The 14891-nt window shown below is 40.2% G+C and overlaps 1 protein-coding gene across 2 annotated transcripts in view; it reads left to right on the top strand.

Moving 5' to 3' along the window:
• The window catches only part of rab3ip (RAB3A interacting protein (rabin3)), a 53256-nt gene extending 38636 nt beyond the window's left edge, over positions 1 to 14620 (top strand). For both annotated transcript variants that reach the window (XM_059978456.1, XM_059978455.1), the window contains 3 exons: positions 5254 to 5353; positions 5477 to 5546; positions 13027 to 14620. In XM_059978456.1, the coding sequence (XP_059834439.1) occupies positions 5254 to 5353; positions 5477 to 5546; positions 13027 to 13109 (253 nt within the window). In that variant the 3' untranslated portion in view covers positions 13110 to 14620. The remainder of the gene's footprint in view (positions 1 to 5253; positions 5354 to 5476; positions 5547 to 13026) is intronic.
• The last annotated feature ends 271 nt before the right edge of the window (positions 14621 to 14891 follow it).

Below are 14891 nucleotides of genomic sequence, written 5' to 3'. Positions count from 1 at the left end.
AAATTTTAGTATTTGCTATTTTTAAATGTTTGTAATTCAATGGTAGAATTTAAAAGGTCATTGGAGTTGCTTTAATGGAAAGCAGCTTCACTTTTCTTTTGTAAAGTGGGTGAAAATTTTCTTCAATATTTATATCCTGTTATGCTGTATAGATTATTTACTTCACTGTCAGTCTAACTGAAATAGTTCTGACATGCATGCAGGAATTTGTATGGGATAATTGTAATAAAGTGCCATATTTTGGAGAAGCTGATTTGTGAAACTTGCTTTGATACAAGGAAAAATAATTCACAGAGAACCATTTTATTAAGAGACCAGACGATTATCAGTAGACCATCTATTGTAGTATAGATTGGAAACTGGATTGTAGAAATAATGAATTAAATGATTCATTCATGGGATTTAGGCTCTGTGTCAAGACCATTGTTTGATCTCTATTCTTGATTGCTTCTTATGAAGCAATGATGAGCCACTGTCTTGAGCAGCTCCACTGCCGTTTTTGTTGAGAAGGTATTCTCAGATTTGACACAAGTGAATTTAAACGTGGAATGATAACTTTGTAGTATTTGTGAGACTGGCAGCTTAATGTTCCATGGTTCCGTTATTCTAGACATGATAAGAGTGGGAGGGATTAAAGAGCGAGGTGTGGCATTACTAGTCAGGGAATATGTCACAGGCAAGTGCTCAGTCAGGGTAGACTGGAGAGCTTGCCTAGTGAGGCTTTATGGGTGGAACTGAAGAATAAGAAAGGTATGACAAAGTTAATGGAATTTTATTAAGGCCACTCAACAGTCTGTGGGGTTTAGAGGAGCAAATTTGTGGAAGGATAGCAGACTGTTGCAAGAAATACAAGGTTATGATAGTAGCTGATTTTAACTTTCCACATACTGGCTGGGGTCCCATACTGTAAAAGGGATGAATGGAAAAGAGTTTGTCAAATGTGGTCAGGAAAGTTTACTTAATCAGTACATAAAAATCCCAACGAGAGAGTGTATGACCCTAAATCTATTAGGGAATGAAACAGGGTGGGTGACAGAACTTTGCGTTGAGGAGCACTTTACATCTAATAATTGTAATGCCATTAGTTTCAAGGTAATTATGGAAAAGTTGATCTCTGATCCTTGGGATAAGATTCTAGATTGGAAAAACCAATTTTGATAATATCAGAAAGGACCTGACAAGTGTGGGCTGGGACAGGTTGTTTTCTGGCAAAAGTGTACTTAGTAAGTGGGATGCCTTCAAAAGTGTAATTTTGAGGATATGTATGTTCCTGTCATAATAAAAGGCAAAGATAACAGTTTGGGGAACCTAGTTTTTTGAGAGATATTGTGGCCCTGGTTAAGAAAAAGGAAGAGGTGCAGAGCAGATATAGGCAGGCAGGAAGAAATAAGGTACTGGAGTATAAGGTGTGCAAGAGAACACTTAAGAAGGAAATCAGGAGGACTAAAAGAAGACATGAAATTGCTGTAGCAGATAATGTGAAGGAGAATCCCAAGGGATTCTACGGATGTATTGGCCCTCTGGAGGATCAGCGTGGTAATCTATGTGTGGAGCCAAAAGGGATGTGGAGATCGTAAGTGGATTTTTTGCATCTGTATTTACTTGGGAGATGGACACAGATTCTATAGATGTTTCCTGCCTCTATTGTGTCCAATCCCTTAATAATCTATATGTTTCAATCAGATCCCCTCTCATCCTTGTAAATTCCAGGGTATACAAGCCCAGTCGCTCCAATCTTTCAACATATGACAGTCCCACCAACCTGGGAATTAACCTCGTGAGCCTATGCTGCACTCCCTCAATAGCAAGAAGGTCCTTCTTCAAATTTGGAGACCAAAACTGAACACAATACTCCAGGTGTGGTCACTCCAGGTCTCTGTACAACTGCAGAAGGACCTCTTTGCTCCTATACCCAACTCCCCTTGTTATGAAGGGCAACATGCCATTAGCTTTCTTCACTGCCTGCTGTACCTGCATGTTTACTTTCAGTGAGTGATGAACAAGGACAACTAGATCTGGTTGTACTTCCCCTTTTCCTAACCATTCAGATAGTAATCTGCCTTCCTGTTTTTGCCAGCAAAGTGGATAACTTCACATTTATCCACATTAAACTGCATCTGCCCACTCACCCAACCTGTCCAAGTCACCCTGCATTCTCCTAACATCCTCCTCATATTTCACACTGCCACCCAGCTTTGTCATCTGCAAATTTGCTAATGTTACTTTTAATCCCTTCATTTAAATCATTAATGTATATTGTAACTAGCTGCGGTCCCAGCACCGAGCCTTGTGGTACCCCACTAGTTACTGCCTGCCATTCTGAAAAGGACCGGTTAATCTGTACTCTTTGTTTCCTGTCTGCCAACCTATTTTCTATCCATGTCAGCACCCTACCCCCAATACTCCCAATTTTCTGGTCACCTCACTACAGGAGGGATGTGGAAACTATAGAAAGAGTGCAGAGGAGATTTACAAGGATGTTACCTGGATTGGGGAGCATGCCTTTTGAGAACAGGTTGAGTGAACTTGGCCTTTTCTCCTTGGAGCAGCAGCGGATGAGAGGTGACCTGATAGAGGTGTACAAGATAATGAGAGGCATTAATTGTGTGGATAGTCAGAGGCTTTTTCCCAGGGCTGAAATGGTTAACATGAGAGGGTACAGTTTTAACATGCTTGATAGTAGGTACAGAGGAGATGTCAGGGGTAAGTTTTTTTTTTACAGGGGGTGAATGCATGGTATGGGCTGCCAGCGACTGTGGTGGAGGTGGATACAATAGGGTGTTTTAAGATCTCCTGGATAGCTTAGAAAAATAGAGGGCTATGGGTAATCCTAGGTAATTTCTAAAGTAAGTATTTGTTTGGCACAGCATTGTGGGCCAAAGGGCCTGTATTGTGCTGCAGGTTTTCCATGTTTCTAACTTGAGGGCCTGAGTTATAAGGAAAAGTTGAATAGTTTAAGACTTTATTCTGTACAGTATAGAAGATTTATGGGGAGATTTCATACATATACAGAATTATGTTGGATATATACATATTATGTGTGTGTGTATATATATAATATGTGTATATCCATACATATACATAGATTAGTTTTGCACAGACTAGATGGACCGAAGGGCTTGTTTTTGTACTGTAGTGTTCTATGACTCTAATTGCAAGTGCTGGATTCTGGAGCAAAGAAACTGCGAAGATCTTGGTGGGTTAAACAACATCTGTGATCATGGCTGATACTTCAGATCAGCTCCTTGCTTCAGGAATGAAGCAGGATCGTAACTCAAAGTGGACTATCTTTTTGCCTTCCTAGGTGCTGCTTGACCTACTGTTCATCCAGTTTAGTTCTTGTACTGTTATGAGTGATGAACAGACCTGATGGAAATGGGGTGCAGAGTTAACCATTCCACCCCCCCCCCCCCCCGAGCACCACAAACTATTGCTGTTGCTATGCTGCTCATGAGAGAGAGAGATGAAACACAGGCAAGAACATCTGCCACAGATAAGAGGGAGAGAGAGACTGTTGATTTATGGTATTTTGACTCTTCCTGGATTATTTACTTCCACTACAAGGACTTTACTTTGCTCGTTAACATTCCTCGGGAGACAGCAGGAGTGGCCTGATTTGATGGACATGGTCATTCAGAGTTGATGAATAGGTGAGACCCTGTGAGTAGGGATAAAAGACAGGTCTGGAGAGACACCCTTCAGACACACCAGTGGACACTGACTGAGTGTCGGGAGCCCACAGAAAGGTGGGGGCTTTGGAGACCGAACCAGGAGATTAGTCAGTAAAGCTCACAGTGTTGCAACAGGGCCGATGGGGACTTGTGTGTGTGTCCACTCATGCCAGAGTGACGAGTCCACCACAGAAGAACGGTCTAGCTGAAGAAAAGAGGGGTCATAACTGAATGGCCATAATGATATGATGGATTAAGAAAGCCACAAAAAGGTTTGCCTGTCGCAACTGTTGTTGTTACATCTCGCTCTCTCTCTCTCTCTCTCCCCAACGATTTCAACGCAACAACCATAAATTGCCTCAGCATGTATTAACTGAACTGAACTTTATACTTTTCTATGACAATTCATTTTCCCCTAGACATCGATAGAGCTTGTTTATTACTGATTATTATTATTCCTACACTTTTAGGTTTATTATTGTTAACCTGTGTTATATGTATATTTATATTACTGGTATTGTTTTGCTTATTTTACTAATAAATATCTTTAGTTTTAGTACCACCAGACTCCAATGGATTCTTTTTTCTCAGCTGGTCTGACACCCCGTTACGGGGTACATAACAGTACTTGGATTTGTTTGTTGGACTGATATATCCAGGACTTCGAGCTATTGGTGATGAAGGCAATCTGCTTCCAAGCCATTACGTAAGACTTAAAGAGGAAGTGGACTGAAAAGAATGTAGTTGATCATCATAAACTTGTAGTTATTTGAGGTTGGGTGATAAATACTGACTGACTCCAAATAGCATTTATAAATCTAAAAACACTCACTCACAAATAAACCGTGATGACTGTGCCAATGATTTAATCCAGCTAGATCCTGATACTTAAATCTTTTGAGCACATCTGCATGAAACGCTGTTGTAGGAAATAGCATTCATCATCAGGGATCCACACTACCCGTGCCATGCTCTTTTCTCACTGCTGCCATTGGCTAGAAGGTACAAACAAGAGCCTCGGGACTCACACTACCAGGTTGAAGAACATCAGAACCATCGGACTCTTGAATTAAAGGGGATAACTGCATTTACTTGCCCCATTATTGAGATGTTCTGACAATGATCTCACTTTCAAGGACACTATCTCATGTTCTCATTATTTATTGCTATTTATTTGATTTGTATTTGCACAGTTTGTTGTCTTCTGCACTGGCTGATCGTTCATTGATGCTGTTATAGTTACTATTCTATAGATTTGCTGAGCCTGCCCACTGGAAAATGAATCACGATTGTACAGTATATGGTAACATATGTACTTGAACTTTGAGACTTTAGTCATTCAGTGGCATGAATCATGGCTTTGTAAGGGTAAACCTATTGTTTGTTCTTTTATTTTTGGGTTAGCAGGAAAATCAGAGATCCTTGATATCAGTTTTCATATAGCATTTAAATTAGTTCATTCATTCTCAGAACTTTTATACAATTGTACCAGTGCCATAATACATAGCTTAGAAGTTAATTAATTTGATAAGTTGCAATTTAAAAACTACATTTCTCTAACCAAATTTCTATTTTTGTTCAGGAAATGTGCCCTGAGTGGTCAAACTAAAACTTGTAAACACCGAATAAGGTTGGGAGATTCCAGTAGCTACTACTACGTTTCACCATTTTGTCGATACAGGGTATGTACAGTAAATTGCATTGTTTTGAAATTCAAGTAATTGTACTTTACAGTATCAATTAAAAGAGAGCTAATAAATTATTCTGGGATGGAGTATGATGTAAATTTTTTTGTTTATTTTTAGATTATGTCTGTATGTAACTTCTTCACTTACATTCGATATATTCAGCAGGGTCTACTTAAACAACAAGATGGTGAGTACTTATTTGAGAACCCTTTTTAAAAAGAAATATTTTTGGCTATATGGAAGCTTTGCTATTTGAGGGTTTGCTATAATGATGTTTTGTGATCAAAGGAAAATGTATGTGCATGTCTTCCTGCATAGTTAAAAACACACACATGGATTTTTAAAATTTAATTCTGATAACTGTCACTGATAACATTTCTGGCAAGGACAGAAGAATGAGGAGCATTGCAATGCCAGATGCTTCCTTGTGCCTGCTCTACCATTTAGTCGTAAGAACTTGTCAAAGTTGTCACTACTTTCCTATGCTGTCCCTTATTCTTTGATTCCTGTATATCCAAGAAAAATGATTATTCTCTCGAGTACACGCAATGTGAATAGCAATGGCACTATTGGATAGAGTATTTTACAGATTTGCTACCCTATTGGTTGAAAAAAAATCTTATTGGTGATATTAGACCTCTGTGCAATTTAGGGTAGTACTCTTCACATGACTGTTGCAGCTTGAGATCCAGGTTCAGTCTTGACTGTGGGTGCTGTACGTCTTTCTCATTAGATGGGTTTCCCTAGAAGGGTTGATCTTCCTCTTGCATTGCCAAAGTTGTACAGGTTTGTAGGCTGGTGTAGGTTAGGGCATGAGTATAGGAATGAGCACAATTTTAAGTGTGTTCTCGTCGGGGAATTGCAAAATGTCATGTTTAATCTGTACACATTATCTTGCACTTAAAGGTTGTTGTCATTTATCTTCCTAGTGCATGCTGCATGTTTATATCAAGTTGGTAATTTGTACACAAAGGTACCATTTCTAATCTCCAGCAACTTTTGGTCTCTTGCCTCTTTTTTTTAAAAGAAAGATTCTCCTATCTGAAGTGGATGGCTTTACTTTGCATTCCATTTGCCATGTCCCTATCAGTCTGTTAACCCTGTCTGTCAACACGTAGTTTCTCAGCATCTTCCTCATCTCTTAACTGCGTCCCAGCTTTATCAGTAAACTTTGTTATGTATTGCATGGAATAAGAATTACAACGTAGTATATTTAAAAGTTGTTACTGAGCCATTTCAGTAATGGTACATGCTGGACAATCTGCTGTGTGGGAGCTACGAGCTGGGCCCAACAAGTTTGAAGATGTGAATACACACATCCGTGCCCAACGGTTCAGGAGGCAATTGATTCACGTGCAATCAGTCAGCTGCGTGGGCACTCACCATATTCTCATAATTGATCTGATGTGGTGCATCATTCCCCCATTTGGATGTGAACTAGAGAGGAAATGGATCAAGTGAGGTAAAACTGAGAAAAGATGAAATGTCTATCCTGCTTGGTGGTGGTCAACTGGCCGCTGTACTCTTGTGGGGGCGGCGGGGGGGGGGGGGTGTTACTCTGTCTTCCTAGTTAGCTGAATTTGAAGGCAGTTGGCTATGAATCTTTAATTCTCCTTAATGAAGCGTCCATTGCTTCATCTACTGGGATGCTGGTTTCACCAGCAGAGAGCGTTTCTGTCGCTTCTCTGGATCCCCTATCAGTTTGCAGGCATGTATGATCCTGATGTCATCTAACAATGTGTCTGTCAGCTCAGGGTCTGCTACTTGACTGACAATGCAAGATGACAGCTTGTAGCCACTTTTGGTCCTGCAAGATATGTATGCGGACTTTGTCTCCGGCATCAAACCTTCATGGCCTGGTGTGCAGATCGTGTTTTTGTTTCATGTTCTCTTGCTGCAAATTTGCTCCCTGATGGCTGACCGTGTAAGGACTCCTTCCCTCCGCTAGCCTGCAGGTCACCCTTGAGCAAGGTGTAGCACCTTGCTTACCCCCCCCCCCCCCCCGGATCACGTGAAGTCACGTGAAGCCATGGGCAGGTATTTTATTTGTTTTATTTAGAGATAGTGTGGAACAGGTCCTTCTGGTCCAACAACCTACCTATTTAACCCTTGACTAATCACAGCAGGATTAACTGGTACATCTCTAAAATGTTGCAGGATTCTGGAGCACCACCCACATGCTCATGGGAAGGATGTACAAACATCTTACAGATGGTGTTGGAATTGACTGTTGAACTCTTAACACCCCAAGTTGTGGTCGTGTTGTACTAACCACTGTGCTACCATGGCCCTGTAAAACTTGGGCTGGCAGTTCTCTTTGAACCTAGTAACCAGACCACTGTATTGACCTGAAGCAACAGCTTGGAAAAACAGCTGCTGGTTTTGTAATAGAGAATTCAATGCGGGGCTCCCCAACCTACGGTTCATGCGGCACTGCACCAGTGGCATCTTTTTAATCCAGTTTCTGCCCAGCAAATTGGGACGTTGACCTTCCCTAACCACATGCATGGGTAAGTGAAACAGGTCCCCTGGTGAACCATCTCGGCTGTGAAGACACCATGCCCATCCATTGTACCCCCAGTGTAGCTGTGGAAGCCAGAACAACACACACAAAGTGCTGGAGGAACTCAGCAGGACAGGCAGTGCCTATGGAAATGAATAAACAATCCTTCAGCAGGACTGAGAGGAGTTTTGGCCTGAAACTTTGACTGTACTCTTGTCCATAGATGCTGCCTGGCCTGCTGAATTCCTCCAGCATTTTGCGTGTGTTACTTGGATATCCAGCATCTGCAGATTTTTCTCTCGTTTGCTGTGAAATACAGAGTTCAGTTGCCATAATTTTGGGATATGGCATAAGGATAATTTGCTTACCAAGGTGACAGCTGGCCCTGTATCCAGCTCAGATTTCATGGGCTGTGAATGTAACCAAGTGAGGGGGCTGGTTTAGGTGGCCCAGTCATGGTTTTGGAAAATAGAGCCCAATTCTTTGCTCCGGCTGTCTCTTTGCATTGAGTTGATGGTTGAATTATGTTGTTTTCTCACGGTATGTTGCTTAGTGAAGCACACCTTTTTGATGCTTGCAATTGGACCACTGGCAGGCCTTGCCCCATAGCAAAGGCAGCTGTGTGGAGGTTTGTGTGATCTCTGTAGAGATTGTAGGCTGTAGATCAGTATCTGCTGGCAAACATCTTTGGGAGGGGGCTGAATCTGTGTAAGGCCTCCTTTGACTCCCTCCCAGTGGCAAGTTGAGGATTATGCTGTGCTTTTCAACTCATGCTTTTGGGACAGGAGGCTCTCCTGTGTCTTCTCATCTTGGACTCCAACCATCAATGCTTGGATAAGCATTGCTTTTTCATATTTGCTCAAGGAAATATCTTTGTACTTGCAATCCTGCACTGCTAGGGTTAGCCTTGTGATGAAACTATCTACATTCTCTTCTGTTGCAGCTTTGAGAATCTGAAGCCTGCCTTAAAGGCATTGTTCTGTCCTCCAAACGTTGTCCACAGCCCAAACTCACCTGTCAGTTCAACTTTGTTCTGTAGGCGCAGTTCTCTCCAGTGCATGCAAAGAGTTTGAGTTTTATTGCTTCCTCCAGTTTTGCTGCTGGTGTTAAAATGTTGGTTGGAATTTGATGTAGTTCAGGAAAATTTTCTTCCATTGCAGTCAATTCCAGTGGTTAGTTTTGCCATGGCTTTGACACTGCCCCTTCCTGTTATTGCAATTTAATATTTGCTGTACTACTGCTATAAGGCCAAGACTTAAAGTTCAAAGTAAATTTCTCACTGCTCTGAGATTCTTTTTCTTCACCTGTGATGGACTGGGCCATATCCATTACATTTTGTAAGCTTTTCCATTCAAGGGCTTTGGTGTTTCTGTACCAGGTCATGATGCAATCAGTCCATATACTCTCCATCACACATTGATAGTAGTTTGTCAAGTTTTAGATGACATGCCAAATCTTTGCAAACTTCCTAAGAAAGTAGAAGCACTGCTGTGCTTTCTTTGCAATGGCAGTTGCGTGCTGGACCCAAGAGAGGTCCTTTGAAATGATAATGCAGAGGAATTTAAAGTTGCTGACCCTCTCCATCTCTGATCTTCTGCTGAGGACTGGCTCGTGGATGTCTGGTTTCATTCCCCCCCGTAATCAGCTCTTTGTTTCTGACATCAAGAGAGAGATTGGTGTTGTGGCACCACTCAGCCAGATTTTCAGTCGTCTTCCTATATGCTGATTTGTCACACCTTTGATTCACCTAATGATAGTGGTGTCATCAGTAAACTTAAATATGGCATTGGCTGTGCTTCACTTCAAGACAGAAGTATAAAATGAGTAGAGCAGGGGTCTGAGTGCATAGCCTTGTGGTATATCTATGCTGAAGGCAATTGTGGAGGATATATTGTTGCCAATTCAAACTGACTAGGGTCTGTAAGTGAGGAAATCGAGGATTCAGTTGCACAAGGAGGTACTGAGACCTTGAAGCTCATTCATTAGCTTTGAACGGATGATAGTATAGAATGCCGAGCTATGTTCAGAATTGTTCTTTTGCATGTGAGATAGCTTTTTGGAGGTCTGTGTTCCTCTGTAGATGCATCTTCACTGTCTAAATGTTCCAAACTTGAGTGAAGAGCCATTGGCATCTGATGTCAACCTGTTGTTGCCGGTAGGTAAATTAGAGTGGATCCAAGTCAGTCCTCAGGCATGAGTTGATATGGTCAAGTTCAAGTGTAATTGTCATTCAGCCATACATGAAAGGCCATGTATACAGCCAAGTGAAGCAGCTTCCCACTGGGGACGAGGTGCAAAACACTGTACCAACAATCATACACAGCACGAGGTGCATATAGTGCATTCAAGATAGCAATAAACATAGTCACACAAAATAAAAATAGCACAAGTCCCTGAGTGTCAGGTCCTGTAGAATGATGATACATGGGATGTTGTCGGCAAGAACAAGCCTGCAGTGGTTTGATCTTCACGTGCTAGTGCAACTGCAGACTAACTTGAATCCTGCTTGTCTCCCACGGAGCTAACACTGGAGAGCGGCTCCGACAGGAGGAACCAGCACCCAACCCAGCATGGACACCCACTACACCACACCACTTCTGATGCCTCCTCCTGTGGAGAGCTGCAGCAGGCGGCTCTACGATGTGACGGCCTGGTCCGCACTACAACCAAAGCCGTATAGCTCCCCTGCCAGCGCTCTCACCAATAGTCATTGCCAACCTCTCAACTTCATTACAGTGAAGTAAGTGCTACTGGATGATATTCACTAAGGCACGTTACCACGTTCTTCTAGGGCACCGGTATAATTGAAGCTTGCTTGAAGCAAGTGGGTGCCTCAGACTGCAGAAGCGAGAGGATCTAGATACGTAACTGAACACTCCAGCCAACTGAGCAGCACAGCTTTTCAGTACTTGGCCAGATACTCAGTCTGGGTTGGAAGCTTTCTATGGGTTCACCATTTTGAAAGATGCTTTCACTTTGTCCTCGGACTAAAATCACAGGGCGTCAAGGGCTGTGGGAATTCATGACTGTGTCTTCATATTTTGTCGGTCAAAGCGAGCACAAAGGATCTGAGACTGAAACCTTGTTGTCACATGTGATGCTTTGTAGGAGATGATAGTATTCAAATCCTGCCACAGCTGTCAAGCATCCTTCATTGATTCCGTTTTGGTTCAGAGTTGCCATTTTGCATGTGAGATGGCTTTTTGGAGGTTTGTGTTCCTCTGTAGATTTTTCTTCCCCCCCCCCCCCCACTCAAATAGTAGAAGTTGATGTGCGAGCTGTTGTAGAATTAGTGAAACTTTTTAAAAGATGGTTAATAGTGTAGTCGCCATCTCCATGGCATCTCTTTCAAAACCTTGGGAGCCATGGCATCAGTTCATGGAGATCAATATTTCAGTCCATTTATTTCTTCAACAATTTCCTGCTCAAGCTAACTTCATTCACATAATTTGCTCTAGATTTGTTTTTTTTTTAATCTCTTGGAAGTTTTCTTGTATCTTCATGCATGAAGACAAATGGAAAATAGTTGTTTAATTTCTCTGCTGTTTCCTAATTTCCCCATCTCTGTCCGAATTTTTGCTAATCTTTATATTTGACTTTAACTATCAAAGCTTTAACATTGGTTTTTGTTTCTCAGTCCTTTCCTTTGCTGGACTTGGAGCAGTGATGTAATTGTGTCAAAGGCTACAGAAAAGTTGAGGAAAATCAGTGGGTCCATGGTCGCAGTCACAAAGGATGGCATCAGTGACTGATTATTTCAGTACTACTTTCAAGACAAAAGATTCTAAATTGAACTTCAAACAGGTTGGAATAAAAGGCATGAATTTGGGAAGCAATGATCTGTCCAAGGGTTTTCATTGTGGGGGGGTGAAAACAATTGTGGAGAAATGATGCTGATGGTTTGCAAAATATTGAACCACTTTCAAGATCACCTATTATGGGATTTCGGAATTAATGCTGGTTGGAGTGATAGTCGTAAGAATAAAATCAAGGGAACAGCGGTGGAAAATGTGGGAGGAAATGTGGTACATGAAGAAGACATGACAGGATCTTAGATAGTACAGGCAGAGTGAAGTCTTGGTATGGTCTTGCAGAATTTGGATATAGAGTTCACTGAATTTAGAATGTCTTATTTAAAAACAAAAGCTAATTGGGCTTACTGAAGAAATGTCTGTTAATGTGCCACACCTATAGCTAGTGATGGACTTGGAAATCTGAGAGAAGTTGTATAGCTGTACCATAAGGAATAATAGTGGCGAGGGTGAGTAAAGATTTTACTGGAGGTAAAGCCATCAGGATAAAAGATGGATTCATCAGAAAATGACTGGAAAAGTATTGTGGCAAATATATAATTGAAGTCAAAGTAGCAGGACCATTGAAAGTGTAGTATTAAATGCTTCTGGAGTACCATATATTCAAGGGACAAATTCAGAAGATAATGAGGCTTTTGTTTATTTTAAGCTGTTCCTTTCTGCTTGCTTCTACCTCCTCCATTCATTATAAGCAATTATGTTCATGTAGTTACTTAATGTATAATTACATATGTATTAAGAGGTTAGTCCATGGTTTTAAAAATGCTTCAAAGCAATTGCGGCAAGATATTGTTTAGCAAATATTTGGATCGTATAATCTTAAAATAGGAGATCTGTCTACTAGCGATGTGAAAAACTGTTTAAAAATCAAATGCACTTTGTCTCCTCTTGCAAGTTCCATGGTTTAATTTAATATCAGAATGTATACAATATACAACCTGAAATTCTTACTCTCCACAGACATCCACAAAACAGAAGAAAAACCCTATAGAATGAATTCCAGAAAAAAACTCAAGAACCCCAAAACCTCCTCCGTGCACAAGCAGTAGCAAAAGCATCAACCCTCCCCCTCTCCCTCTCATCTTTTATTACAGCAGAAGGCTTTAGCAACCCCACCACCCACCATGCAAGCAACAGCAAAGCCCCCAAAGAGAGACCATGGTCTCAGTCCACTGTTTACCAAACAGTTTGTTCTCTGTGTCTCTTACACGTGGGAGAGGGAGGTATCAGTCCTTCTGCAGTGAAAGGGGGGACAAGCAACTCTCAATGCCTTTAGATTTTCAATAAACATAAGTGACTTATTAAATTGAGTCATGCAGATTAATTTTTTTGTTTACCTCTTGTCTTTACAGTTGAGCAGATGTTTTGGGAAGTAATGCATCTCCGGAAGGAAATGTCGCTAGCCAAGCTTGGATTTTACAAGGAAGAACTTTAAGATTCAATCTTTGCAAAATAAAATGCATGAGCTTTAATGAGTGATCAAAAATGTAGTTTCCAAAAGTTCCTTGTCCTAATATTTATTTTCTTTTATATTAGGTCTGCCATTTGATTTTTATTTAATTTTTCCCCATTAACTTAACAAGTGACAAAGAACAGTTTTTCTTTCTGTTGTATTAAATTTTGTCACTTTAAGAATTGTTCCTTTAGTATTTGCATCTGTATCAGTGGCTTAAGAAAAGAAAAACTGAAATAAATATTGAGATCATATGTTTGCAGGAGAAATGGATATTCTGTGTATATTAACTGTATTTTCATAAGACTTAAAATAGCTTGACTGCATTTGTTTTTTTGGATGAGTAAATTAACTCATTGCATTTCAAGTGGAAAAATTAAAGGTTGGATTATTAATTTTAATTTGCGTTACATACTTTGAACAATCTGTTCTGTGAATAAACTATTCAAATCTATAGTCAAGCTAATATATTTAAATGAGAAAAAATGAATATGAACTGCATTGGTTATACATTATAACAATCTAAATGGCAATAAATGTATTCTGGTAAATGCTAGGTTGCAGTTTTGAATATTATCTGTACATGAAGATTTATTATAAAATTGAGTCACTAGGAAAAATATGAATAATGTGAATTTTTTGAAATATTTGAGGTACATTATTCTTTTTATACTCTACAATAGAATTACAAAATGAACTTTATGAATTTTAATCTTTATTGCTTTTATCAATGCCACTTCATGTTTCTCATGGATATTGTGGGCTTGGGGGAATAGTTTTTAACCAGGTGTCCTGCAGGGTTTCTTTTTAAATAGACAGTGTGCTTACAAGCTTTTGTTAATACTGGGTGATTTTTGTTTCTTTCCTATATTCCTGTCTTCTGTAATGTTCTCTTGAGGATTCGGGGGAATGATTTTTGGCCAAGTTTCTTGCCGGCTCTGGAACCGGAGGAAAAGGAGGAAAAGCAAATTCAGTATATATTTTCCTGTAAGAAATTCTATAGACTCTGGACATTGTTATTTTGCCACTTCCTGTTCAATGTGCACTTTCAATTGTACTTTTCTGTGAAAACAAGGCTTCTGCAGTAATGCAAAAAAAACAATACTTCAGGCATTGGATCTTTAAAAATATTCAGAAAGCTGGACATCTGGGAAGAGAGAAACTTAATCTTCCATGTCAATCAGTTTTTCATCAATATTGCAATATCTTGGGATTTTTGTTTTTCCTTAACCTCTTCAGTAGAAATTGCATGGCCTTTTCTGTTTTCTGTGTGTTTTATGCACCATTTGAGGAATTGTGTAAAGGATAAGCACTTCCTTCAGGGAATGAAATTCAAAGGGAGTAGCTACCAGCAGTTGCTTGGAGGGAATCAACAGATGGTGGAAATGAAAGCAGCTGAAAGAAACATAGCTTCGTCATGTTATGCAACATGTTTACAAATAAAATGAGTTTGGACTATGTTTAAAAGGTAGAAAATAAAATGTTAAAATTGGTCCGAGTACTTTTTTGTTTTTCTTGTTTGGAATAAGCATGCAAATAATTTATCTTCAAAGGAAGTAATGAATTTATAATTCTTCTAGGAGAACAAGTAATGGTGTGGATTTTGCTAGTGTTGCACTTGACTGGTGTTTTCTTTGGGAATTTAAGGTGGAGGGTTATATGGGAGGCAGGGTTTAAGGGTCGGCACAACATTGTGGACTGAATGGCCTGTGATGTGCTGTATTGTCCTATGTAAATAGAAATACTTATTAGGATCTCTGAATG

This window comes from Hypanus sabinus, chromosome 8, assembly GCF_030144855.1.
Source record: "Hypanus sabinus isolate sHypSab1 chromosome 8, sHypSab1.hap1, whole genome shotgun sequence".
In the NCBI taxonomy this organism is placed as follows: Eukaryota; Metazoa; Chordata; class Chondrichthyes; order Myliobatiformes; family Dasyatidae; genus Hypanus; species Hypanus sabinus.
This window is presented reverse-complemented; position numbering and strand designations above follow the sequence as displayed.